We start from the raw sequence: 26,157 nt of genomic DNA on the forward strand, positions 1-26,157 counted from the left end.
ACTTCCCAGTGGAGAAGCCTGAGGATGCCACTGCACCCAGGCTTTTGGGTGAAGGTCACAAATTCACCAGTGCCAAGACACAGGGACGCCACACCCCTGCCACCGAGAAGTCATGAAGACTCCCCACATCGTGGGAAAACCGCACCCCCAGCAGAGGAGCATTCTGCAAAATAGCAGCCAGCAGGTTTCAAACCATTCAGGTCATGAAAGAAAACCGAGGAACTGTTCCAGATTGGAGGTGGCAGCACCAGGACGCGCAGCGGGGACGTCAGACCACAGACTGTCAGGAGCACTACGGTGCCCAGCAAGCGTCCCGGTTTGGCTGAGGTGCACAAAGACCATGTTATGCAAGTTTTAAATGATTTCAACGTAAGAACCTAACACGGGAGATTCTGTCGGTTTGGATGGGGTCTGAGAATGAGCACTGCCGTCTGCCCAGCCCCCCGCAGTAAACACTGCAGGAGCCCGTCCTCAGTTGTGGGGAGATGGCCGCATCCAGAGGCTCACCCAAGGCTCCAAAGCAAAGCTTGAGAAAGTTTCCAGGGATCCATTTGTTTATTTACAACAGCATTCTAGGAAAAAGGTGAACAGGCCCCTCCCCCTAGTGCCCAAGGGGACAGGACTGAGGCAGCCCCTACGCTGCCCATGGCTCTGCAGAGCTCTGCACCCTCCCCAAGGCTGTTACCCACGATGGACAGGACGTTCTCTCAACACCAGGGTTGATTTTGGGGAGGCTGGAGGGAACACATCCAGGACCTACCAACACCAGCCCCTCCCTGGGGGGCTCCCAAGTTCTGAAAAAAAAAACCAAACGCAGTGAGCCAAAGTCGAGGTCTCCACGTTCCTGCATGTAACAGCCACGACACCGCTGCGGCCTCAGCATGGGCTGCGAGGGATGGGCAGGACTGAGGGGGGCAGGGACCCACACTCCCCGCCAGCCGCCCACCACCTGCCTTTTCTACTTTGGCAAAAAAACACAAAAAAACCCAGAAAATCCTGGAAGCCTCAGGACAACGAAGTAAACTCTAGGAAATGGAAAAGGCAGCAGGCCCAAAGCCTCTCCGCCTCCCGGCAAGTCCTTCCCAAGAGCTGCTGGCAGCTCTCCAGGGCCACAGTGGCAGGTTTTCCCAAAGAAGCCCCAACCCCAGCCCCGCTAAAGACGGCTCTCCTGAGCGCCCTTCACCAGCTGCTGTGGCTTCCAAGCTGGGAAGGCACCCAGTCGTTTACAGACGGTAGAGGTGACACAGGCAGCTCGTCCGAAGGGAGGCCCCAGGGAAAGGTCCTCTGGGAGAACCAGGCTGCCCACTGGGAGGAGCCACAGACACATCCTCTCAGACTGCACCAGCCAGCGGAGGGGCTCTGCCGAGGAGACAGACAGCACAGCCCACGTGGCCAAAGGCACCTCCTGAGGCAGCAGCTGAGTGAGGATGAAGATGGCAGGGTGGATCTGGGTGACAGTTCTGTCTCCATGGACTGGGCAGCTTTAGGAACTGAGGGAGCACAGGAGGCCAGGGGGCTCAGCCAGCTGGTAGGGGCAGCCGAGACCCCACTCCTGGAATGATGGAGGAGGAGGGTGTCATTGTAAATGCCACCAGGATGGCGCCAGGTGGCACCTGACATCCCCCAGCACACACAGGCCTGTGGTACCTCCTGCCCGCTGAGGGGGTGTGGAGAGGCCTCAGGGAGTTGCTTGGCAACAGGGTAGTCCTGACCCCCTCTGGCTGATGAGGAAGCAGCATGTCTGCTGCCCCAGAGTCTGAAGGCCCCCACAGTGCTGGGTAAAAGTCCACAGGGCCCCTCCGGCCTCCCCGCTGTGGGCCCAGAGTCACAGAAATCACCTCCACAAATTTGCAGAAACTCAACACCAGGACGCAGACCCACCGCCCAACCTAAAAGAACAGGAACACCCTGAGGCCACGCAGGCCTGGCAAGTGAGAGACACAGAGTAGCTGCCAGTCACAGCTCCGCAGGGTCAGCACAAAGGCAAGACGCGGTGGGGAGAGGACAGGAACCTTCCAGCACACCACGGGGCGGAGGTGGTGCACTGCGGCGGGCACGGCTAGTTCCTCAAGGCGGCCAACCTGGAAACCAACAATGCGACTCAGGTCAGGGCAGGGGAAGGGCTCTGACCACCACGTGCTCCCAGCGAAGGTGTCTCCTCCGTGTGGTGTGCAATGGCCCTTCTCCTCCTCAGTGTCCTGAGAGAACATGAGTGACAGGCCTTGGAAACAGACACGCCTGTCCCACTTTCACCTGATCTGTTAGGAAGGGCGCAGTATTCTAAAGTGCACTGCAGACGTGTGTAAACGCCACGCCCGACACACACTGAAGCCTCCATGCCGGCTGGAGCAGGATAGGGCAGCAGCGGGCGGCTTGGCTCGGGGGCAGCTACGGCTGGGGCCTCTGAGTTGAGATCAGGGCTCCCTGGTAGGAGCCTTAGCCCGAGCTCTCCTCCAGCCTCTAAGCCCCAATGCCCTCTCCCTTCCCACAGCACCAGAGTATGGAGCACACAGCGTTTCAAGACCGACCCTACCTCCGTGACAGCTGGTCCTCCTGGCTGCGCACAGAGCTCTCGCCCACGGCAGAGGCACCCTCCGGCAGCTGGCTGAGCTGGTCCAGCACCTCCAGGCCATTCTCCTCAGCGATCTGCATGATGAGGCTGTCCACCTGCTCCTGCGGTGTGGTCAGCGTGGTGGCCGAGCTCATGGAGTCCTCCATCACCTGGGGGCAGGGGCATGCTCTGGACAATAGGTGGGGCCCAGGCCCACGAGGCCCCACTCAGCTTCACAAGGGTCCGACCACACTTTTCGTTCCCTCACACAGCCAGCCACCCTCTTGCCCTGTTCTCTCAGAGACTCTCTCTGCCTCACCTTCCACCAGGAGCCTTTCCTGCCCCTACACCCAGCCCCACCCTCTGACTGCGCCATGCCTGCTGCCTTGGGTGGACATCTTTCTACACCTCTGCATGCTTGTTTGCTGTCTGAGCCTCCCCACAAGGAGCCAGGTGCCTGCAGGAGGCCCCTGCCACCCTGCCCACCCTACCTGTCAGGGTCCTGGCGGGGACCCAGCACAGAGGATGCTTGGTGACGTCAGGGAGCAACCACAGGTATGCAGAGACAGCCTGTGGGCCACCCCCCATGAGCTGCCCACACACCCTCCTTGTCCCCAGGCCACAGCCCAAGGGCAGGGGCACATACCGACGTGTGGACGTCCAGGTTCTGCACCTGCTGCTCGAACCTGTCCATCACTGACGAGACCTTCTGTAGGTCCATGGTGCTCAGGGCCTTGTCCAGAGCTTTGGTCACCTGGGCCATGTTCTTGGTCACCTGAGACACGAGAGGGTGCAGGAGGGAACGGGATGAAAGGCAAGTGGAGCTCACGCACCAGGGATGGTCCCCTGGGCTCTGACAGGAGAGCTGCGGCACCCCAGCCCTGCCCCACAAAACCCCAGCTCTGGGCTGAGCCATCATCTGGGTCCTATGGAAAGACCAACTCCACGAAAAAGGCTGTGGAGACCCAGGGTGGGGTCACCGGAGAAAAGGCTGCTGATGTGGGGTCTCCAGGACCGCTGTGCCCTCCTGGCCCACCCGCACTGTGGGAAGAAAATGCCTGAGACAGCGAAGGCTCTGCTGTGACGTCCCCTGACCCAGCAGATGAGCCTAGCCATGGAGGCTCTGTCTCTTGTGGCAGCTGCCAAGACCGAGGCCTGGCTGGGCACAGTGACAGTGAGTGGTTCACGCCTACAATTCCAGCACTCTGGGAGGCCGAGGTGGGAGGATTGCTCGAGGCCAGGAGTTTGAGACCAGCGTGGACAACATAGACACCCTGTCTCTACATAAATATGAAAAAAATCAGCCAGGCGTGGTGGATGTCTGACATCGTGGTCTCAGCTACCTGGGAGGCTGAGGCAGGAGGATCGCTTGAGCCCAGGAGGTTGAGACTGCAGTGAGCTGTGACTGAACCACTGCACTCCAGCCTGGGTGACAGAGCAAGACAGTCTCTAAATATTACCAAAAAAAAAAAAAAAAAAGGCCCAAGTCCTATCAAGAGGTCCTTCCTGAGGCATCAGTGCAAGTGAGGGTGCAGCCTCAGGGTGCCCCCGCCAGCACTGCCCAGCCCATGCTGACCCAGCTTCCCTCAACTCTGAGCTGCCCCAGATCCAGACCACAGAGCCCACTCTTGCCTCAGTCGGCAGACGCCACCCATCTGGCACCAGGGCCCCACACTCACCCCCTTCATGGTCACGGCCGTCTGCACCTTGGAGGCCACTGCGTCTACGCGGGACGCCATCCGAAGCCAGTTCACACCTTCGTTCTTCTTGCGGATGGCGTTCTCAGCGTACACACGGGCGCACTCTACGTTCTTCTGCTGAAGGGCCTGCAACACGGGGAAAAGCGGCTGGAGAACCTGGTGGTGCGTGTGCCCCTGCGGAGGAGCCCAGTGGGTTTGTTTTTTTTTTTGAGACGGAGTCTCACGCTGTCGCCCAGGCTGGAGGGCAGTGGCGCGATTGCAAGCTCCGCCTTCCGGGTTCACGCCATTCTCCTGCCTCAGCCTCCCGAGTAGCTGGGACTACAGGCGCCGCCACCACGCCTGGGTAATTGTTTGTATTTTTAGTAGAGATGAGGTTTCACCGTGTTCGCCAGGATGGTCTCGATCTCCTGACCTCGTGATCCACCTGCCTCGGCCTCCCAAAGTGCTGGGATTACAGGCGTGAGCCACCGTGCCCAGCTGCAGGAGCCCAGTGTTGACTGCTCCTGGACACCACTGGCTAGGGTGGACGGGCCTCTCCCCAGAGATGTTTGAGCTAAAAATGCAAACACTCAGGCCCCAGCCCAGCCCCACAAGCAGGCTTCTGCTCCCCGCTGCACCCCTCCAGCATTCCACTGGGCACGGGACACAGCGGGCGACATTCAGAGCCTGTGGCAGGCGGTTCTCTGAGCTCCTTTCTCCCTGGGAGCCTGGTTGTGGGTGAAGAATTACCGAAGTCCAATACCGTGGGACCTACTTCACCGATTACGCAGTTTTAAGAGCTGCACAACATTCCATCTTCTTTTTTTTCTTGGAGGTGGAATCTCGCTCTGTGGCCCAGAATGGAGTGCAGTGGTGTGATCTCGGCTCACTGCAACCTCCACCTCCTGGGCTTAAGCACTTCTCCCACCTCAGTCTTCCGAGTAGCCGGGACTACAGGCGTGAAGCACTACGCCCGGCCTAGATGCCTCCTTTCCTTCTGCCCTGTCCATCATGGGGAGGGGACCCCTCCTGGAGAGGCACCCCTGTGAGTCTCCAGCCCCCTCCCACCCCATGATGCCGTAGGCACCAGCTCTGTAAGGAGAAGGGAGAGAAAAATGATAGGATCCGCCGGGCGCGGGGGCTCACGCCTGTCATCCCAGAAATCATGGTGCGGATCAGGCCGGGCGCCCTGGCTCACGCCTGTCATCCCAGAAATCATGGTGCGGATTAGGCCGGGCGCCGCGGCTCACGCCTGTCATCCCAGAAATCATGGTGCGGATCAGGCCGGGCGCCCTGGCTCACGCCTGTCATCCCAGAAATCATGGTGCGGATTAGGCCGGGCGCCGCGGCTCACGCCTGTAATCCCAGCACTTTGGGAGGCCAAGGCGGGCGGGTCACGTGAGGCCAAGAGTTCGAGACCAGCCTGACCAACATGGCGAAACCCTGTCTCTACAAAAAAATTTAAAAATTAGCTGGGTGCAAGCCTGTAATCACAGCTACATGAGGGTAAGGCCCTAGAATCGCTTGAACCCGGGAGGCGGAGGTTGCAGTGAGACGAGATCGCACCTCTGCACTCCAGCCTGGGCAACAGAGCGAAACTCTGTCTCAAAAAAACAAGACAAAACATATATATATATACACACACACACACACACACACACACACACACACATCTATATATCTCAAGGTGAGGATTAAGTTATGATGTAGAAAGTGCCCTGCCCCTCCCCAAATGGCATCAAAACAAAACAGAACACAAAAATAAGGGCAGAAAAGGACAGAAGACAGACCAGGAGAGTCATGACCCCACGGCCCCCAGGGTCTCACCTTCTTCACTTTGGCCTGCTCTGCCTTGGAGTCCTTCTCCGCCTTCTTGGCCAGCTTCTCCAGCTGCTTCGCCGTGAACTGAGCAGAAGCCAGAACGTCCTGGGTCAGACATGTGGAGCCCATCCCCCAGGCCTTGCTCTCCACACCCCCACACCTGTGCCCACACAGGTTCTAAGCACCCATCAGCCAGCCTGGACCCAGCACACGGCAGGGAAGGCACGAAGCCTGCGGGCGTGCATCCTGGGCAGTGAGAGATAGCATCAGCTGGAGAAGGAAGCTGCCTGCTCTGCCTCAGGCTCTGTCTGGGTTTTCTCCAGTGTCTGTCTTCTCCGTGAACACCCTCACCCAAGGCCTCCTCCAGAGCGGAATGGGCCAAAACCTCTCGTTCTGGTCTCAACTCCTGCTTATAGATGGATCTCAACGTAAAAGAAAGACTCCAGAAAACTCATTTCAGGCTACCCCTACGTCGTAAGACAGAATTCCGGGTAAAAACACACCTGAAAATGTTATCGTGAGAGAATGCTGTGGATGCAACAGGTTGCTGGGCAGCACACACAGCTGCTGGGGGCCTAACTGCTCTGCCAGCACCACAAGGAAACAGGGGCTCTGGCAACCCATCTGGAACCACAGACGCCACAGGGTTCAGGACACAAGCAGGCCTCAGCAGGTCCCCTCTGTGCCCAGCAGCATCTGACAGACCCACCATGATGGCAGAAGATCCCAGGAGCTCAGAGCCAGCGACAAGGCAAGATGAAGCTGGCCACGGAGGAGCAGCCAGGAGCACATCCCAGGGAAATGTACAGAAACCTGCCCCGGATTACTGGAATCTGCAACCACCACCCCACATGGAAGGAATACTCAGAAAGCTCTCCTTCAAATGATCTCAAAGAATGAGTCCACACAGCGGAACACCAAGGCCTAATGCCCAAGCTTTCTTTTTTTATTTTTTTATTTTTTTATTTTTTTATTTTTTATTTTTTTTGAGACAGAGTCTCGCTCTGTCACCCAGGCTGGAGCGCTGTGGCCGGATCTCAGCTCACTGCAAGCTCCGCCTCCCGGGTTCACGCCATTCTCCTGTCTCAGCCTCCCGGGTAGCTGGGACTACAGGCGCCGCCACGTCGCCCGGCTAGTTTTTTGTAGTTTTTTTTTTTTTTTAGTAGAGACGGGGTTTCACCGTGTTAGCCAGGATGGTCTCGATCTCCTGACCTCGTGATCCGCCCGTCTCGGCCTCCCAAAGTGCTGGGATTACAGGCTTGAGCCACCGCGCCTGGCCTAAGCTGTCTTTCTTAAGATAACACTCCGGGCCGGGCGTGGTGGCTCACGCCTGTAATCCCAGCACTTTGGGAGGCTGAAGTGGGCGGATCACGAGGTCAAGAGATCGAGACCATCCTGGCCAACATGGTGAAACCCCGTCCCTATTAAAACCGTAAAAAAAAATTAGCTGGGCGTGGTGGTGGGCGCCTGTAGTCCCAACTACTCAGGAGGCTGAGGCAGAAGGATCACTTGAACCCGGGAGGCAGAGGTTGCAGTGAGCCGAGATCGTGCCATTGCACTCCAACCTGGGCGACAGAGCAAGATGTCATCTCAAAAACAAAAAAAGATAACACTCCATCTTTCATAGATGACCCTAAGGATCTGGCTCCACTTAGCCTGAGATAAGAAAAGAACTAATATGTCACCAAGCTGGCTCAATAATCCCCTCCTTGGTCAGCAGTCTGAGCCCTTTGTGGTGGTCACTCAACTATTACATCATCTGCCCAACTGTTTCTGTGGCTCTGAGTGAGTGTGGCTTATACTATCTGTCCTCACCAGAACAGGGCTGGGGTGAACTGCCGTTCAGTACATACCTTCAACTGGAACAGGGTATCTGCAAAGAGAGAGGGAATGGTTTGAGGATTGGGAATGGGATGTTGCACTTCTAGCAGGCAGAACTTACTAGGATCCTTCTAGACACCAGGAGCTAGAACACAGAACACACTTGCCTGGGGTCTTTGGGGAGGCCCCCAACAAGGGAGGCACAAGACAGATTCGTGTGCCAGCCCTGGCCCCTTGCTAGCCACAGGGCCCAGCAAATGCAGACCCTCCCTCCCCGTTTCCTTGTTAGGAACATGAGGATGGCACCAGTCAATCTTAGAGGGTTAGTGTGAGGACGGAAGAGGTCACGGACGCAGCATCTTTTGGCCATGGTTAGAATCCAAAAGATGGTGGTTTATAATTAATGCAACTTTGCAAAAGCTCCTTGGGATTATTTCCCAATTTAAAAGTTCACCTGTAATCCCAGCACTCTGAGGGGGCCGAGGCCAGTGGATCATTTGAAGCCAGGGGTTTGAGGCCAGCCTGGGCCAATTTAAAAGTTCAGTACTTGACAGTTCACTTTTTACAGACTCTTTCTCCCCAAAGGTAAATGGATAAAAATAGCAAGGTGGTAACTCTTAGGCATCAAAGAGCTGATTTCCACTGGGCACAGTCGCTCAAGCCTGTAATCACAGCACTTTGGGAGGCAGAGGCGGGCGGATCACTTGAGGTGAGAAGTTCGAGACCAGCCTGGGGAATGTAGTCAGACCTCATTCTATTAGAAAAAAATATTTCTTTTGGCCGAGTGCAGTGGCTCACACCTGTAATCCCAGCACTTTGGGAGGCTGAGGCAGGTGGGTCACGAGGTCAGGAGCTTGAGACCATCCTGGCTAACATGGTGAAACCCCATCTGTACTAAAAATACGAAAAATTAGCCGGGCATGGTGGCAGGTGCCTGTAATCCCAGCTACTCGGGAGGCTGAGGCAGGAGAATGGCGTGAACCCGGGAGTCGGAGCTTGCAGTGAGCTGAGATCCGGCCACTGCATTCCAGCCTAGGTAACAGAGCAAGACTCTGAAAAAAAAAAAAAAAGAGAGAAAAATATATTTTTTAAAAAGGTAGGATTGATCTGAATTCATTCAACTGCTAAATTTGGAGTGACCCCTGATTCCTCAAAGGGCTTTACCACACCAGCCAGAATGAGGAAGTGGAGCCTGTGAGTGAGGTAACAGAGTGTTCACAAATGCAAATCAAGGCTCCAAGACGAGACTCCTGGGGTTCCAGTGAGCTCGGGCATCGTTCAGTCTATCGCCTGTCCGTGTAGGTGGTGTAGGTGTGGTCAAGGCCAAGTTCAATCTGTCATCTATCAGTGCAGTGTGGTCAAGGCCAAGGTTGTGTGTGACTGGAAAACAGCCAGGCTGACCCAGGTGACACAGTGCAGGCCACGCAGGCCTTCCCACCCAACTCACCGTAGGATGCTGGCCAAACCACCCCTCCTCACCTCAGCTTTCTTCTCCAGCCGTGTGCGGCAGCACAAAAACCCAGCTAAGGCAAAATCTGACTCTGTGGAAATCTGACATGGGCTTGAGAGAAGTCCCCTCAAAAGAGCTGAGTGAGCTGTGGAGTGAAAAGTCACAATTTTTTTTTTTTTTTGAGACTGATTCTTGCTCTGTCACCCAGGCTGGAGTGCAGTGGTGCAATCTCGGCTCACTGCAACCTCTGCCTCCCGGGTTCAAGTGATTCTCCTGCCTCAGCCTCCCAAGTAGTTGGAATTAAAGGTGCCTGCCACCATGCCCAGCTAATTTTTGTATTTTTAGTAGAGATGGGGTTTCACCATGTTGGCCAGGCTGGTCTCAAACTCCTGACCTCACGTGATCCACCCACCTCGGCCTCCCAAAGTGCCAGGACCCTGAGCCACCACGCCTGGCCTCCCAGAGTGCTGGGGTTGCAGCCCTGAGCCACCATACCTGGTCTGGCCAGCATATTTTTTGTAGCGGGAGGTAGATGCTATCTTTCATCTTCTCTCGAGGCAATCTGTAGAAAATCTCTACACATTTCCTTCATGATGACATGGTGGTACTATAGCTTTTCACACTTCAAAAAGTATTTTCTTTTTCTTAGACAGTGTCTCACTCTGTCGCCCAGGCTGGGGTGCCATGGCCCGATCTCAGCTCACTGCAAGCTCCGCCTCCGGTTTCACACCATTCTCCGGCCTCAGCCTCCCAAGTAGCTGGGACTACAGGCGCCCACCACCACGCCCAGCTAATTGTTTGTATTTTTAGTAGAGACGGGGTTTCACCATGTTAGCCAGGATGGTCTCGATCTCCTGACCTTGTAATCTGCCCGCCTACAGCCTCCCAAAGTGGTGGGATTACAGACTGAGCTGCTGCACTCGGTCCTGCAAAAAGTATTTTTAAAAGCATGCCCATCACATCAGCCCAACGTTTCAGCAAATGCAGGACTTCATTCTGCCAGATTCATCCTGTTCTTTAGTATCCCTGAGCACAGAGCCGGCCCCAGGTGGAGAAGGAGAGAACCAGGGTGTTCCATTGCCTGGAGCCCCTTGCCTTGGGCTGGTTCCTGCTCAAACCTCTGCCTCTCCATCTGGAGAATGGACACAAAGAGCTGCTGTGACCAGGGCCTGGCACTTAGGGAACACTTTTTGTCTGAGCTCTTCTCATTTGTCCTGATGCTGTTTGGAGGGAGGGGGTGCAACTGTCACTTTTTCTTGTGCCCTCTGACCGGACATTCCAGGGCCCGAGTGGCCGAACAGGCATCGCTCAGTCCCCTCTACCGAGCTGGCGGGGAAGGGCACGTGACGCTGAGGAGTGCCAGGGGCGGGGAAAAGGGTCCTGGGTCGGTGGTCAGGGGTCGAGGCTTAGGGCAAGGGATCCTGGGTCAGGGGTCTAGGTCCCGGGTCCATGGTTGGGGGTCGGAGGTCGAGGCCCCGGGGAAGGCGTACCGGGTTGAGAGTTGGGTGGCGGCCTGGGGGAAGGGGTCCCGGTCGGCGGCCGGGAGTAGAGGCCCGGGAGAAGGGGTCCCGGGTGGGTGGTCGAGTCCCCAGGGAAGAGGTCCCGGGTCGGGGATCGAGGGTCGAGGCCCGGGGGAAGGGGTCCCGGGTCGGTGGCTGAGGCCCCGGGAAATGGGTCTGGGTCGAGGATCGGGGGTCGAGGCCCTGGGGAAGGGGTCCTGAGTCTGGGATCGAGGGTCGAGGCCTGAGAGCTCTCCCGAGCCCCGCCCGGGGCCCCAGGTGGGCGGAGCCCACGCCAGTGGGAGAAGCGGCCCCGCCCCGCGCACGAGTCCCCGGAGGATGGCCGCGACCTCTTACCGTCCATGGCCACAATGACAGGAGCAGCACTCGGAGAGGGAGAAGGGACGCCGACTCCGGGCGGCCTCAGGTCCCGGCAGCGAACGAACCGACCAAGCTGCACCCGGCGGGGACTTCCGGGGTCACCGCCCCGCTTCCGGTCGCATGGGCTGCTCTCGCGAGAGGATGGTGGCCGGACCCGCGAGAGGAACGGGGCGGGGCTGCGCGGTGCGCCGTCGCCATGGTGACGCGCGCCGCGGCCGCGAGGACCTTTTGTCGGTCGTTCTGGGCTGCGCGGCCGCGGAGGTGCGGGGACCCGCGCTTGCCCCGGCGGGGGCGGTGGGCTCACCTATGGGCCTTTCCAAAAGCAAACAGAAACCCAGGAAAGGTAAAGGGGGCGCAGGCGCTGGGCTCCCCGCGTCTCCGCCCCTCGGCGCGGGCCCAGGGCGGGGCGGTGCGAGCGCAGGCGCCGACCTCGGCCCGGGGCGAACCGTTCCTGCCACCGAGTCCGCCACGGACGGCGCTTTAAGTATCTTCCCGCCTGAGGCAGTTACGGAAACGGAGAGACTCGAGACTTTGAAGCCAGCTTATTCTAGACCCAAGCAGGCGACTGAAGACGATGGGACCCGCTGCCCTGGATTCGGTAAGTCCCGGGTCTAACGGATGATCCATCTATTTCAGGTGAGGAGCAAAAGAAGGGATCCACCTATTCGGTTCCAAAACCTAAGGATAAGCTGATGGAGAAGCATTCCCAGGAACCCAGGCAGGCAGACAGGGAGTCGGAGAAGCCTGTGGACAGCCTCCACCCGGGGACCGGGACAGCCAAGCACCTGTTGCCGGCAGCTTCGCTGGAAGGTAGGAGACGGCGGGAGGGAGCGAAGCGAGTTCAGCGGCTTGGAGGATCTGGGGCTGGGGTGAGGAGCCTACTTCTGAGACCTTACCGGATGGACACTCGTAGCAGGCACGCGCCCTCAAGTTGAAACTGGTTTGGTTTAGGAACTTTAGGTAGGAGGTAAATATCCAGAATTCTTGGTTGAAAACATAAGTTTAATGAAAATATAGGTCAGTTCCCGAGTGATAAGTATGTACCAGGTGGTCGAGGGGCTGAAGCAGTGTGCGTGTGTCTCACCTGAGGTTCTCCTGGAGGGCTGGGTATCTTGGTGCCACCGAGAATCCCTCAGCGTCCGCACACTGGAACAGAGCCTTGGGAAGCCGTCCCAGGCTCGAGTGTAGCTCTCCGAGGGCTGCTGGCGCAAGCACATTGTGGAGGGTGACAGAGGAATAGAACCTGGGTGCGACAAAGGCGTCTTTTGTAACAGCCTAGTGTGACCAGACCTTTGGGTGTGTGTGGGGAAGAGGAGGCCCTAACAGTAGGAAGAAGCTAGAATACGAAGTTTTCTATCAGTTTTACCACATGGAGCTGGAAGTGTTAAATAGTTTAAACAACGGAGTTTAAACAATGCTGCCTGGGGCAGTGGTTCACACCTGTCGTCCCAGCTACTTGGCGGACCGAGGCAGGAGGATCTTTTGAGGCCAGAAGTTCAAGACCAGCTTGGGCAACATAGTGAGACCCTGTCTCTACAAAAAACAAATATTTAAAAATAAAAAACGAGGGCGGCACGATGGGGTCCGTGCCCAGCAACAGGGAAGCAAGTTCCCAGGAGAGGTGGCCCCGTCAGACACCCACTGCTGTTGGCCCAGTGGGAGCCAGCGAGGCCTTGCAGTACGCATTTCAGAAAGCTCAAGCAGGCAGAACCCACAGAGCCTGTCATCTGAGGAGATTGGGGGCCGAAGCCAGGAGGAAGTGTTTCGGTTTCATCACAAGAATGAACCACTCGGCTGGGCACGGCGGCTCACGCCTGTAATCCCAGCACTTTGGGAGACCAAGGTGGGTGGATCACTTAAGGTCAGGAGTTCAAGACCAGCCTGGCCAACATGGTGAAACCCCATCTCTACTAAAAATACAAGAATTAGCTGGGCATGGTGGCATCTGCCTGTAATCCCAGCTACTCAGGAGGCTGAGGCAGGAGAATTGCTTGAACCGGGACCTGGGAGGCGGAGGTAGCAGTGAGCAAGATCACGCCACTGTACTCCAGCCTGGGCTATAGAGTGAGACTGTCTCAAAAAAAAAAAAAAAGAATGAACCACTCGGGTCAGACAAGAAAGAGTGTCGGGAATGACTGGCCTGCTAGGCAGAGGAGCTGGGTCTGGACTGGTTCAGATAGGCTTGTGGGATCAAGGGCTGGAAGTAGGAGGCTCTGGGCCTTGGACTTGGAAGAACGGCCTGGATTTGAATTCCCAGCTGTGGAACCCCTCACTAGAGGATAGAAGTCTGCAGGAGTAGCATCACCTTAGGGTGGCGGTTTGGAAAATGCTACCTGTCAGGGTGCTTTTAGCTGAAAGTTACAGAAAAGCTAAGTAAACACAGTTTTAACACAGGGATTTAATGTCTCACAAATGAAGGGTCAGAGGCAGGGCTTCCAGGTTGGCTTGTTAGCACAGCCGTGACATCAAGGGCTTTGCATGTCTCTTTTTGACCACTCTCAGTGTCCACAGCCTCCAATGAGTGTACAGCCCCCACACGCAGGCAGGACTGCGTCTACTTCAAAGGCATTGCTCCTTGCTTTATATTAGCAAGGAAACCTTTCCCAGGAAGGCTTCGCCTGCCCAGCCTCTCTAGGACACACTCAGCAGTGCAGATTCCCCAGGGGCTGGAGTGAGCTGTGAAGCACAGCAGTGGGCAGGACCTCTACCAGCCACGGAAGTGGGGGAAGGAGGACTGCCTGTTGGAAAGGCCCCAGCAGTGTCTGTCACACCAGAGGGTGTGGGAGGAAGGTGGACATGAAGGGAAAACACCAGAGCAAGAGTGAGGACAGAGTTCAGGAGAGAAGATGAAGTGTACACGCTCTCCACGCAGTGACGGGCTGCGTGACAGTGAGGAGCAGGCTGCTGACTCCTTTGCCACACCGTGAAGGATCCTGAAGGTGGGACGCTAAGTGAGAAAAGCCAGAGGAAAGACCACTCATACTGCAATTCCCTTTACATGAAATGTCCAGAAAAGACGAACACATTGCAGAGAGAAGCAGATGAGTGGTTGCTGGGCAGGAATGGGAGTCGACCACAGCTGAACACAAGGGGCCTTTGGAGGGTCACGGAAGTGGTTTAACCTGAATCTGAGCCTGGGAAGCAGTGCAGTTAGCAGTCCTGGTCCCTAAGCCCTTCCTACCCAGGAGCCAGACTTGTGAGTGAACAAGCCGTCAGTGATTCCAGGCTCTGGCTGGATCCTGGAGTCGTGTCAGCTTGGGACGTGCACCTCACGGGGAGCCAGCATCAGTGCCCAGCCCCAAGAGCCGCTCTGGACGTCTCAGTGAGTCTTTTTTTTTTTTTTTTTAACTGTTTTTTTTTTTTTTTTTTTTTTGAGACGGAGTCTCGCTCTGTCGCCCAGGCTGGAGTGCAGTGGCCGGATCTCAGCTCACTGCAAGCTCCGCCTCCCGGGTTTACGCCATTCTCTCGCCTCAGCCTCCCGAGTAGCTGGGACTACAGGCGCCTGCCATCTCGCCCGGCTAATTTTTTGTATTTTTTTAGTAGAGACGGGGTTTCACCGTGTTAGCCAGGATGGTCTCGATCTCCTGACCTCGTGATCCGCCCGTCTCGGCCTCCCAAAGTGCTGGGATTACAGGCTTGAGCCACCGCGCCCGGCCACGTCTCAGTGAGTCTTTAGATGCCTGCAGCTGCCTGGGCAACCACAGGTGATACCTGTCCTGCCAAACCTGTCCTGAACCCATAAAATCCAGAGAAAAGCAAGTAGTTGTTTTAAGCTGCTGAGGCTTGGGGTAAATTACTATGGAGCAGTAGTGACCAGAACAGAAGGGCCATGATGGGGAGACAGTTTGGCCATGAGTTAATCACTGTGGCAGCTGTTGGGATATTGATGTGGCTTGGCTGTGTCCTCACCCAGATCTCATTTTGAATTCCCACATGTGGGAAGAACTGGGTGGGAAGGGATTGGATCATGGGGGCAGGTCTTTCCCATGCTGTTTTCGTGATAGTGAGTGAGTCTCACGAGATTCAACGGTTTTAAAACGGGAGTTTACTGCATAAGTGCTCTCTCTGCCTGCTGCCATCCGTGTAAGACGTGACTTGCCCCTTCTTGCCTTCCGCTGTGATTGTGAGGCCTCCCCAGCCATGTGGAACTGTAAGTCCATTAAACCTTTTTTCTGAATAAATTATTCAGTCTCTGGTATGTCTTTATTAGCAGCATGAAAACGGACCAATACAGATATATTATATTGTTATCATGACTACTGCTGTATATGCTTAAATTTTTGCGTTACAAAATTCACAGACATACAAACAGAGGTCTAACACATCACAGATTTATAGTCAGCTTATTCCACAGTGTTGGAAATTCTACCACAAATAAAGAACTTGGGAAAAAAGGAAGGAAATGTTAGAAGGAAACCTGAGAGACCTAGAACCTGGGCTCAGTCACTCCTGAGACAGTCAGATTGGGTATTTGGGGATGAGTCAGTGTGAATTTGCTTTGATGTGGCAATGCTATTGTAGTTATGCTAAAACAATCCCTATCTGATAAGGAGGTATACTGCAACATTTATGGGTAAAATCATGTCTGAAATTACTTAAAGATACTCAGGACGCTGGGCGCGGTGGCTCATGCTGTAACCCTAGCACTGTGGGAGGCCGAGGAGGGTGGATCACTTGAGGTCAGGAGTTCGCGACCAGCCTGGCTAACATGTCAAAACCCCGTCTCTACAAAAAATACAAAAAAATCGGCTGGGAATGGTGGTGTGCACCTGTAATTCCAGCTAGTTTGGAGGCTGAGGTAGGAGAATCACTTGAACCCAGGAGGCAGAGGTTGCAGTGAGCCAAGATCATCCCTGGGCAATGGAGCGAGACTCCATCTCAAAAAAAAAGATAGGAAAAAAATGAAGAAAGAACAAGACAACAAAATACTGATTGAGGCTGAGCGCTGGTTAGGTGCAATAGAAAATATTCTATTTTCTTGCGTGTTTGAATACTTTCTTTTTTCTTTTTTTTTTGAGATGGAGTTTTACTCTTGCTGCCTGGGCTGGAGTGCAGTGGCGCGATCTCGGCTCTCAGCTCACTGTAGCCTCTGCCTCCCAAGTTCAAGAGATTCTCCTGCCTCAGCCTCCCCAAGTAACTGGGATTGCAGGCGCCTGCCACCATCCCCAGCTAATTTTTTTTTTTTTTGTATTTTTAGTAGAGATGGGCTTTCATCACATTGGCCAGGCTGGCCTTAAACTCTTGCCTTCAGCTGATCCACCAGCCTCAGCCTCCCAAAGTGCTGGGATCACAGGCGTGGGCCACCGCGCCAGGCTTGTTTAAACACTTTTGCAACTTTGTTTGTTTTGAGACTTCTGCCTCCCCGGTTCAAGCAATTCTTCTACCTCAGCTTAAGGCACCTGCCACCACGGCTGGCTAATTTCTGTATTTTCAGTAGAGTTGGGGTTTCACCATATTGGACAGGCTGGTCTCAAACTCCTGACCTCCTGACCTTGTTATCCGCCCGCCTCGGCCACCCAAAGTGCCAGTATTACAGGTTTGAGCCACTGCGCCCAGCCTGTAACATTTTTATGACGGTAGAATATGCTTAATTGCAAGAAAATTTTGAATAAGAAGAGAAATGGAACACTTCTGTGAACTATTAAAAAATATCGGGCCGGGCGCGGTGGCTCAAGCCTGTAATCCCAGCACTTTGGGAGGTCGAGACGGGCGGATCACGAGGTCAGGAGATCGAGACCATCCTGGCTAACACGGTGAAACCCCGTCTCTACTAAAAAATACAAAAAACTAGCCGGGCGTGGTGGCTGGCGCCTGTAGTCCCAGCTACTCCGGAGGCTGAGGCAGGAGAATGGCGTGAACCCGGGAGGCGGAGCTTGCAGTGAGCTGAGATCCGCCACTGTACTCCAGCCTGGGTGACAGCGAGACTCCGTCTCAAAAAATAATAATAATAATAATAAATAAATAAATAATATCATGCTGGGCCGGGCGCGGTGGCTCAAGCCTGTAATCCCAGCACTTTGGGAGGCCGAGACAGGTGGATCACGAGGTCAGGAGATGGAGACCATCCTGGCTAACCCGGTGAAACCCCGTCTCTACTAAAAAATACAAAAAACTAGCCAGGCGAGGTGGCGGGCGCCTGTAGTCCCAGCTACTCCGGAGGCTGAGGCAAGAGAATGGCGTAAACCCGGGAGGCAGAGCTTGCAGTGAGCCAAGATCCGGCCACTGCACTCCAGACTGGGCGACAGAGCGAGACTCCGTCTCAAAAATAATAATAATAAATAAATAATATCATGCTGGGCCGGGCGTGGTGGCTCACGCCTGTAATCCCAGCACTTTGGGAGGCCGAGGCAGGCAGATCACAAGGTCAGGAGATCGAGACCACGGTGAAACCCCGTCTCTACTAAAAGAAAAATACAAAAAATTAGCCGAGCACGGTGGCGGGTGCCTGTAGTCCCAGCTACTCGGGAGGCTGAGGCAGGAGAATGGCGGGAACCCGGGAGGGGGAGCTTGCAGTGAGCCAAGATCACGCCACTGCACTCCAGCCTGGGCCACAGAGCAAGACTCTGTCTCAAAAAAAAAAAAAAGGCCGGGCTCGGTGGCTCAAGTCTGTAATCCCAGCACTTTGGGAGGCCAAGACGGGCGGATCACGAGGTCAGGAGATCGAGACTGTCCTGGCTAACACGGTGAAACCCCATCTCTACTAAAGAAAAATACAAAAAACTAGCCGGGCGCTGTGGCGGGCGCCTGTAGTCCCAGCTACTCGGGAGGCTGAGGCAGGAGAATGGTGTAAACCCAGAAGGTGGAGCTTGCAGTGAGCTGAGATCCGGCCACTGCACTCCAGGCTGGGCGACAGAGCGAGACTCCATCTCAAAAAAAAAAAAAAAGGCCGGGCGCGTGGCTCAAGCCTGTAATCCCAGCACTTTGGAGGCCGAGACGGGCGGATTACGAGGTCAGGAGATCGAGACCATCCTGGCGAACACGGTGAACCCCGTCTCTACTAAAATACAAAAAACTAGCCGGGCGAGGTGGCGGGCGCCTGTAGTCCCAGCTACTCGGGAGGCTGAGGCAGGAGAATGGCGTAAACCCGGGAGGCGGAGCTTGCAGTGAGCTGAGATCCGGCCACTGCACTCCAGCCTGGGCGACAGAGCAAGACTCCGTCTCAAAAAAAAAAAAAAAAAAAAAAAAAAAAAAAAATCATGCTGAGTGAAAAAAGCCAGTCGCAGAAGGTCACGTGCTGTATGATTCATTTCTTTTTTTTTTTTTGAGACAGAGCCTTGCTCTGTCGCTCAGGCTGGAGTGAGTGGCGCCATCTCGGCTCACTGCAAGCTCCACCTCCCGGGTTCATGCCCTTCTCCTGCCTCAGCCTCCTGAGTAGCTGGGACTACAGGCGCCTGCCATGACACCTGGCTTATTTTTTTTTGTATTTTTAGTAGAGACGGGGTTTCACCGTGTTAGCCAGGATGGTCTTGATCTCCTGACCTCGTGATCCTCCTGCCTCAGCCTCTCAAAGTCCTGGGATTACAGGCGTGAACCACCGCGCCCGGCCCAAAACAAAAATTTTAAATGAGGTGGGAGGATCACTTGAGTCTGGGTGGTTGGGGCTTTGTTGAGTCTTGGTCATGCCACCACCTGCCGCTGTCACGGGAGCCTTAGGGTGTCATTTTGCTAGCCAGAAACCTCTGTGACCGCAGCGCTTCTGCCTGGGTTTTGCTCACACCTGCTGGGCTTGTACTGTCCACTCAGCCAGCAGACTGCACTCGGCTCACACTCCTAGTCCAGATCCCACACCTGCAAATGGCGAGCCAGGTAGACAACAGTGAGCAGTGTGTGGGGGAGCAAGTGTGGGGTCCGGCCGCTGCGCACAGCCAGGCAGGGGCCTGGGTTGGGCAGCTGCAGGTGCTGGCTCTGTGCGAGGCTGCAGCTGGACCAGATGTACCACATGTGGCTTCTGCTGCGGGCGCCTTCATCTGGGTGAGGGGAATGCAGTGGCACCCAGGAGATTGGAGATGCCAGGAACGACGGAGCCCAAAGAGGGTGTCACAGCCCTGACCTGGGCTCCCCATAGGGCCACAACTGTTCTCTCTTTGTCACCTGCCGCGTGGTAAGCCAGGGGCAGGTGGGTGCCTTTCAGCCCCATTTATTAGCAGCTCTTTGAGTCTCGTGATTTGGTGGGTCCCACGTTTTTGTCCTGCCTCCAGGGAGAATGAGATATGCAGACAACTGGAGGGTGAGCAAGACAGACAGGAGCTTCACTGAGCGACAGAACAGTTCTCAGGAGGCGCAGAGCGCGCCGCTCCTTCCCCCACAGCTGGTCGTTCTGACGTCTGTGAGTCTGGCTGAGTCCAGGGGTTTTTATGGGCTTCAGAAGGGGAAGTGCTGACGGGTCCACGGGCAGCCATGGATAGGCCAGCACAAGCACCGTAAGTTCTCACTCTGGGCCACAGACTCCACCCAGAACTGAAAGTCCAGCCCCCAGGCTTCAGGCCAGCACAAGCACCGTAAGTTCTCACTCTGGGCCACAGACTCCACCCAGAACTGAAAGTCCAGCCCCCTGGCTTCAGGCCAGCACAAGCACCATAAGTTCTCACTCTGGGCCACAGACTCCACCCAGAACTGAAAGTCCAGCCCCCTGGCTTCAGGCCAGCACAAGCACCATAAGTTCTCACTCTGGGCCACAGACTCCACCCAGAACTGAAAGTCCAGCCCCCAGGCTTCAGGCCATCCCTGGCTTGAAGGGGCTTCACTGGGGCCCTGCTCCTTTCTGCCCAAGAGCCTTTCTGCCTCCTGCTGCCATTAATCATGTTGTCCATGGTGTCCAGGCTGTTTGTGCTGAGGGATGCCTGCAGGCTCAGGCTGAACTGCCTTCAGGTCCCCCTCACCTTTCTCCCCATGCTCGTCAGGACCTGAAGTCTGGAGGGGGATCGAGACGGCGGGGGCTGGCTTGTCAGCGTTGCCTTGAGTGCATGTACACCTGGCCAGGTTGTGACAGTGCCTGGGCTTGGCCTCAACTTTGCTCTGAAATTGGAGTGGGCAGTGGAAGTGGGGAGAGGCCAGACAGTGGGAGCAGGTACTTCTGAGCCTGCAGGGGTTGGGGTGCTTCCTCGGCCCTGAGAGCACAGCGATGCCCAGGGCCATGGCTGTGGCTGGGTTGGGGCCCTGCCGCATCAGCTCAGGACCGGGGAGGCTCCTGCCTGTTCCTGTCTCCCGTGGGATCTGTGGAGCACGCAGCCCTGGCCACGCCTTGTCTGCTGCAGCTGGTGCCTTTGCAGGGGCTGCTCCAGGTGGGCTGCCCCTGCCCTCACTGCCTGGGTCACCGGAGTGAGACCCTGACCCCCCCCCAAAAAAAGAGAAAAAGTGGAAAATAGGCAAATGTTTTTATAAGTTTGGAATAGGGAACACCTTTCTAAGTTCATAGTCTCTTTGTGGAAATGTAAGTTGACGTAGTCTCTATAGAAAAGTTTGACAGTATTTACCAAAATTTGAAGTGAATTATACCCATTTATCCAGAAGTTCTAGTAATTTACCAATAGATAAACCCTCCAAAGAGTGTGAACACATAAATGCAAGAATGTTCACTGTCGCACTGTCTGAAAAAGATAAAAATTGGAGGCCGGGCGCGGTGGCTCAAGCCTGTAATCCCAGCACTTTGGGAGGCCGAGACGGGCGGATCACGAGGTCAGGAGATCGAGACCATCCTGGCTAACACGGTGAAACCCCGTCTCTACTAAAAAATACAAAAATTAGCCGGGCGAGATGGCGGGCGCCTGTAGTCCCAGCTACTCGGGAGGCTGAGGCGAGAGAATGGCGTAAACCCGGGAGGCGGAGCTTGCAGTGAGCTGAGATCCGGCCACTGCACTCCAGCCTGGGCGACAGAGCGAGACTCTGTCTCAACAAAAAAAAAAAAAAAAAAATTGGAAATAGGCTGGGCGCAGTGGCTCACACCTGTCATCTCAGCACTTTGGAAACTGAGGCAGGAGGATCCCTTAAGTCCAAAAGTTTGAGACCAGCCTTGGCAACACAAGGTGACCTCATCTCTACTGAAAAGAAAAGAAAGTGAGCCAGGTATGGTGGTGTGGGAATAATATGGTCCCATAGGTGAGATCTGTGGTCCCAGCTACTCAGGAGGCTGAGGTAGGAGGATCACTTGGGCCTGGGAGGTCAGACTGTAGTTTTTGCTATGATCGCATCTACAAATAGCCACTGCACTCCTTCCTGGGCTACAGAGTGAGACCCTGTCTCTAAAAATGGAAGAAAAGGGCCGGCGCAGTTTCTCATGGCTGCTGTAATCCCAGCACTTTGGGAGGGTGAGGTGGGAAAATAACTTGAGCCTGAGAGTTTGGGCAACATGGCAAAACCCTGAATCTACAAAAAATTTTAAAATTAGCTGGGTGTGGTGGTGCATGCTGGTAGTCCCAGCTACTTGGAAAGCTGAAGTGGGAGGATCATTTGAGCCCAGGAAGTTGAGGCTTTAGTGAGCCATGATCATGCCACTGCATTTCAGCCTGGGCCACAGACCAAGATCCTGTCTCAAAAAAAGAAAAAGGGACATCTCTCAGTGCTTAATGCAGCTGTGGGTCATTCGGCAGCTGACACAGATGAGGCTTTGTAAGACAGAACCACAGGCAAAGGGAGAGGCCGAGGCCTGAATACCCCATCTGACGAACCTTGGGCAGGCGACTTGGCCTCTCCACCTTCCCCATCTCGTTAGCCTTGGGCAGGCGAGTTGGCCTCTGTGGCTCCCCAGTCTGACAAGCCTTGGGCAGGCGACTTGGCTTGTCTGTGCCTCAGTTTTGTCTGTGAAATGTGGGTTGTCAGAGACCTATAGCAGAAGCTGCCGTGTGTCATTTTTCACTGTTCTAGGGCTCAGAACAGGCACACGATAAAAGCCAGCACTGTCGGCCGGACGTGGTGGCTCACACCTGTAATCCCAGCACTTTGGGAGGCCGAGGCGGTGGATCACCTGAGGTCAGGAGTTTGAGACCAGCCAACATGGAGAAACCCCATCTCTACTAATAATACAAAAATTACCTGGACGTGGTGGCAGGAGCCTGTAGTCCCAGCTGCTCGGGAGGCTGAGGCAGGAGAATCACTTGAACCCGGGAGGCGGAGGTTGCAGTGAGCCGAGATCACACCACTGCACTCCAGCCTGGGTGACAGAGGCGAGACTCTGTCTCAAAAACTAATAATAAAAAAATAATAAACCAGCACTGCCATTGCCAGCTGTCCATCCTACCTCGCATCCAGGTTCGTGAGCTATCAAGTGTCCCCACAAAGCTGTAGAACCACATACCCGCTGTAGTTACGTTTCTGTGAAAAGGTGACTGTGAGTCTTCTAACCCTGTACCACACATGTGTGCAGAGAGAGCGAGCTCCGCCCTGCCCTCCCAGAAGTCTGTAGCAGTGACAGTCCGGGAAGGGGGCAGGTGGCCGGCCAGGAGAGCAGCCGGCGAAGGAGCACTTCTGCTTTGTACTTGGCAGTGCTCGGCAGGCTCAGCAGTTTCACAGGTCTCAGGCGTTCCTTGTAACCTTAACAAGTTTAAGAAAATGGGAGCAACATCAGAAATGTCCATTTCTAGAACATTCTAATGAATAAAGTTCTGGACAGAGGGCTTGACCAGAATTAGAAAGCTTTGAAGTGAAAATGAGGTCTCTGAACCTTGAGCTTGGAGGCGGCTCCTGCCTGGTGTGTGCCCTCTCTCCTTCCCTGCCTGGGCGTGTGCCCTCTCTCCTTCCCTGCCTGGCGTGTGCCCTCTCTCCTTCCCTGCCTGGCGTGTGCCCTCTCTCCTTCCCTGCCTGGCGTGTGCCCTCTCTCCTCCCTGCCTGGCGTGTGCCCTCTCTCCTTCCCTGCCTGGCGTGTGCCCTCTCTCCTTCCTGCCTGGCGTGTGCCCTCTCTCCTTCCCTGCCTGGCGTGTGCCCTCTCTCCTTCCCTGCCTGGCGTGTGCCCTCTCTCCTTCCGGTGCTGATCGCCCTGACGCCATCCTGCCGCGAACGGTGGAAGTGTTTCTCCTGGTTTCTTCTCTGAAAAAGGGTGTCCAGCATCAGCAACCCTCCTGGCTGAGTTGCAAATCCATGAAGCCCTGGAACGTTCATGGACAGTTTTGATCACTTTTGGACTCACCCATTCCTTCTGCTGACCATACTCTAATTCCTTTACTCTGACCAGTGGCAGGAGGTGGAAGGAGCTTTCCACACATCTACTAAATGCCTGGATGTTTCTTCCTGTAGAGAAACCTGATGTAAAGCAAAAGTCCAGCAGGAGGAAAGTGGTCGTTCCACAGATCATCATCACGCGAGCGTCAAATGAGACGCTCGTCAGCTGCAGTTCCAGCGGGAGTGACCAGCAGAGAACCATTCGGGAGCAGGAGGACTGGGGCCCCTACCGGCGGCACAGGAACCCCAGCACAGCAGACGCCTACAGTTCACATCTCAAAGAATAAACAAGCACCCTTGCATGGCACTCGTTACTCCCTGCAATAGGCGTCTCAGGAAGGGCCACCCCACCCTGTGAGAAGCCAAGGCCCCTTCTCCAGTGATCTCAGGGAGGGTGGCACCAGGCCTGCCCCACCCTGTGAGAAACCGAACCCCCTTCTCCAGTGCTCTCGGGGAGGCTGCACCAGGGCCACCCCACCCTGTGAGAAACCGAGGCCCCTTCTCCAGTGATCTCGGGGAGGGTGACACCAGGCCTGCCCCACCCTGTGAGAAACCGAACCCCCTTCTCCAGTGCTCTCGGGGAGGGTGCACCAGGGCCACCCCACCCTGTGAGAAACCGAGGCCCCTTCTCCAGTGCTCTCGGAGAGGGTGCACCAGGGCCACCCCACCCTGTGAGAAACCGAGGCCCCTTCTCCAGTGATCTCGGGGAGGGTGGCACCAGGCCTGCCCCACCCTGTGAGAAACCGAACCCCCTTCTCCAGTGCTCTTGGGGAGGGTAGCACCAGGCCCGCCCCACCTTGGAGAAGCTGCGGCCCCTTCTCCAGTGATCTCGGGGAGGGTGGCACCAGGCCTGCCCCACCCTGTGAGAAACCGAACCCCCTTCTCCAGTGCCCTCAGGGAGGGTAGCACCAGGCCCGCCCCACCTTGGAGAAGCTGCGGCCCCTTCTCCGGTGCCGTTTGGTCCTGCCTTCCCCAAAGCTGCTTACGGCTCAGTCGAGGCAAGAGTGACTGGTTCAGAGAGCGAGCGTTGTGGTGATAAATGAATAAATTAGTATGTTCATGTTGGAAGTGATGGACAGCAGATCGCATCGTACATTCTGATTCGCGGTGGACAGTTAAAACACTTGCCTTTGTTTCAGAAGGAGACGATGTGAATACTTGGAAGTTACAGTGAATAAGATGCCCCCAAACTTGAGGGAAAGGTCAGATTCTAAGAGCTAAACGTTAAGATGTAATGTTCCAGAACAAAGACGTACAAAGTCGACTAACAGGCCCCAGGGCTCCTTGCTTGACTGTAATCTGACTCAGCTTATTAAAAGGCCCTAAAGAAGAATGTGGAATGTGTGCTGGGGGCATGGGATAGCCATAGCACTGAGACTTTGGAAGTGGCCTTGCCAGCGCTGTCCTGTCTTTCTGGCCCACAGATGAGGGCTCCTGATTGTGGAAGGGACCTGAGTACAACAGCATGAGACAAGTTATCAGGTGGCTGCGCCCTCTCCAGCAACCCTCAGCTCAGGCTAGGCTTCCCCCTGTGTTGAGAATGCTCTGCCCTGTCTGGAGGCCTGATGCATTTAGTGACAGTGTGCTCGCTTTATTAGTTTCCAGTCTGGCCAACAAGCTTTCCGTGCAGTCTCCCGCTGGCTTGTTTCAGTGGCCAGCGGAGAGTCCTGGACACAGACTTCTCAGGTGCCGGCGGAGGGAGCTTGCTGCCTGCCACACACATGCAGTTTCTCGTCCGTACAGGCCTGTGTAGTATGTACACACCCACAGAGCCTTAGGAGTTGGGAAAGGCCAGTCAACACCTGGGACGCTAATTTCACTCTGCCGCAAGAAAAAGAGTAAGCTGAAAGATGGGTCAGGCAAGAAACTGCTTCCTTTTTGTTCCTAAGCAGAGAGCTACAAATAACAAAGTTTCTCCACAGGTAGCTACTCTTTGTTCACCTTGCATGAAGTGCCAGTGTTTTTTTTTAATACTTTAAGTTTTATGGTACATGTGTACAACGTGCAGGTTTGTTACATATGTATACATGTGCCATGTAGGTGTGCTGCACCCATTAACTTGTCATTTACGTCATTTACGTTAGGTGTTTCTCCCAGTGCTATCCCTCCCCCCTCCCCATACCCCACAACAGGCCCCGGTGTGTGATGTTCCCCTTCCTGTGTCCAAGTGATCTCATTGTTCAATTCCCACCTATGAGGGAGAACATGCGGTGTTTGGTTTTCTGTCCTTGCGATAGTCTGCTGACAGTGATGGTTTCCAGCTTCATCCATGTCCCTACAAAGGACACGAACTCATCCTTTTTTATGACTGCATAGAATTCTATGGTGTATGTGTGCCACGTTTTCTTAATCCAGTCTATCACTGATGGGCATTTGGGTTGGTTCCAACATGGAGAAACCCTGTCTCTACTAATAATACAAAAATTAGCCGGGCGTGGTGGTGGGAGCCTGTAATCCCAGCTGCTTGGGAGGCTGAGGCAGGAGAATCTCTTGAACCCGGGAGGCGGAGGTTGTAGTGAGCCAAGAAGACACCACTGCACTCCAGCCTGGGTGACAGAGCAAGACTCCATCTCAAAAACTAGTAGTAATAAACCAGCACTGCCATTGTGTAGTACACACACACATACACAGTCTTCGCTATTGTGAATAGTGCTGCAATAAACATATATGTGCATGTGTCTTTATAGCAGCATGACTTATAATCCTTTGGGTATATACCCAGTAATGGGATGGCTGGGTCAAATGGTATTTCTAGTTCTAGATCCTTGAGGAATCGCCACACTGTCTTCCACAATGGTTGAACTA

The 26,157-nt window shown here is 55.1% G+C and overlaps 2 protein-coding genes across 6 annotated transcripts; one reads left to right on the forward strand and one right to left on the reverse strand.

The window, feature by feature from the left end:
* Positions 1 to 536: 536 nt before the first annotated feature.
* Positions 537 to 11,376, reverse strand: CHMP1A (charged multivesicular body protein 1A). Its single transcript, XM_033219413.1, has 7 exons — positions 11,179 to 11,376; positions 7,905 to 7,924; positions 6,058 to 6,135; positions 4,231 to 4,377; positions 3,198 to 3,326; positions 2,534 to 2,721; positions 537 to 2,081 (listed from the first exon to the last, which is right to left on the reverse strand). Exons 1-7 carry the CDS (start codon positions 11,183 to 11,185, stop codon positions 2,060 to 2,062), a joined length of 591 nt encoding a protein of 196 aa, XP_033075304.1. The 5' UTR covers positions 11,186 to 11,376; the 3' UTR covers positions 537 to 2,059.
* Positions 11,363 to 24,417, forward strand: SPATA33 (spermatogenesis associated 33). 5 transcript variants are annotated; one of them, XM_033219412.1, is made up of 3 exons: positions 11,363 to 11,463; positions 11,839 to 12,012; positions 23,428 to 24,417. In XM_033219412.1, the coding sequence occupies exons 2-3, from the start codon at positions 11,895 to 11,897 to the stop codon at positions 23,637 to 23,639; spliced, it is 330 nt and encodes a 109-aa protein (XP_033075303.1). In that variant the 5' UTR covers positions 11,363 to 11,463; positions 11,839 to 11,894; the 3' UTR covers positions 23,640 to 24,417. The 5 variants fall into 5 exon arrangements, with proteins under 5 accessions (XP_033075303.1, XP_033075300.1, XP_033075302.1 ...); XM_033219409.1 differs by lacking the exon at positions 23,428 to 24,417 and adding an exon at positions 13,792 to 14,529 and having other exon boundaries at positions 11,377 to 11,545; XM_033219411.1 differs by lacking the exon at positions 23,428 to 24,417 and adding an exon at positions 22,063 to 22,180 and having other exon boundaries at positions 11,379 to 11,545.
* Positions 24,418 to 26,157: the final 1,740 nt, after the last annotated feature.

The sequence above is a fragment of the Trachypithecus francoisi genome, unplaced genomic scaffold (assembly GCF_009764315.1).
Source record: "Trachypithecus francoisi isolate TF-2019V2 unplaced genomic scaffold, Tfra_2.0 Lachesis_group10, whole genome shotgun sequence".
In the NCBI taxonomy this organism is placed as follows: Eukaryota; Metazoa; Chordata; class Mammalia; order Primates; family Cercopithecidae; genus Trachypithecus; species Trachypithecus francoisi.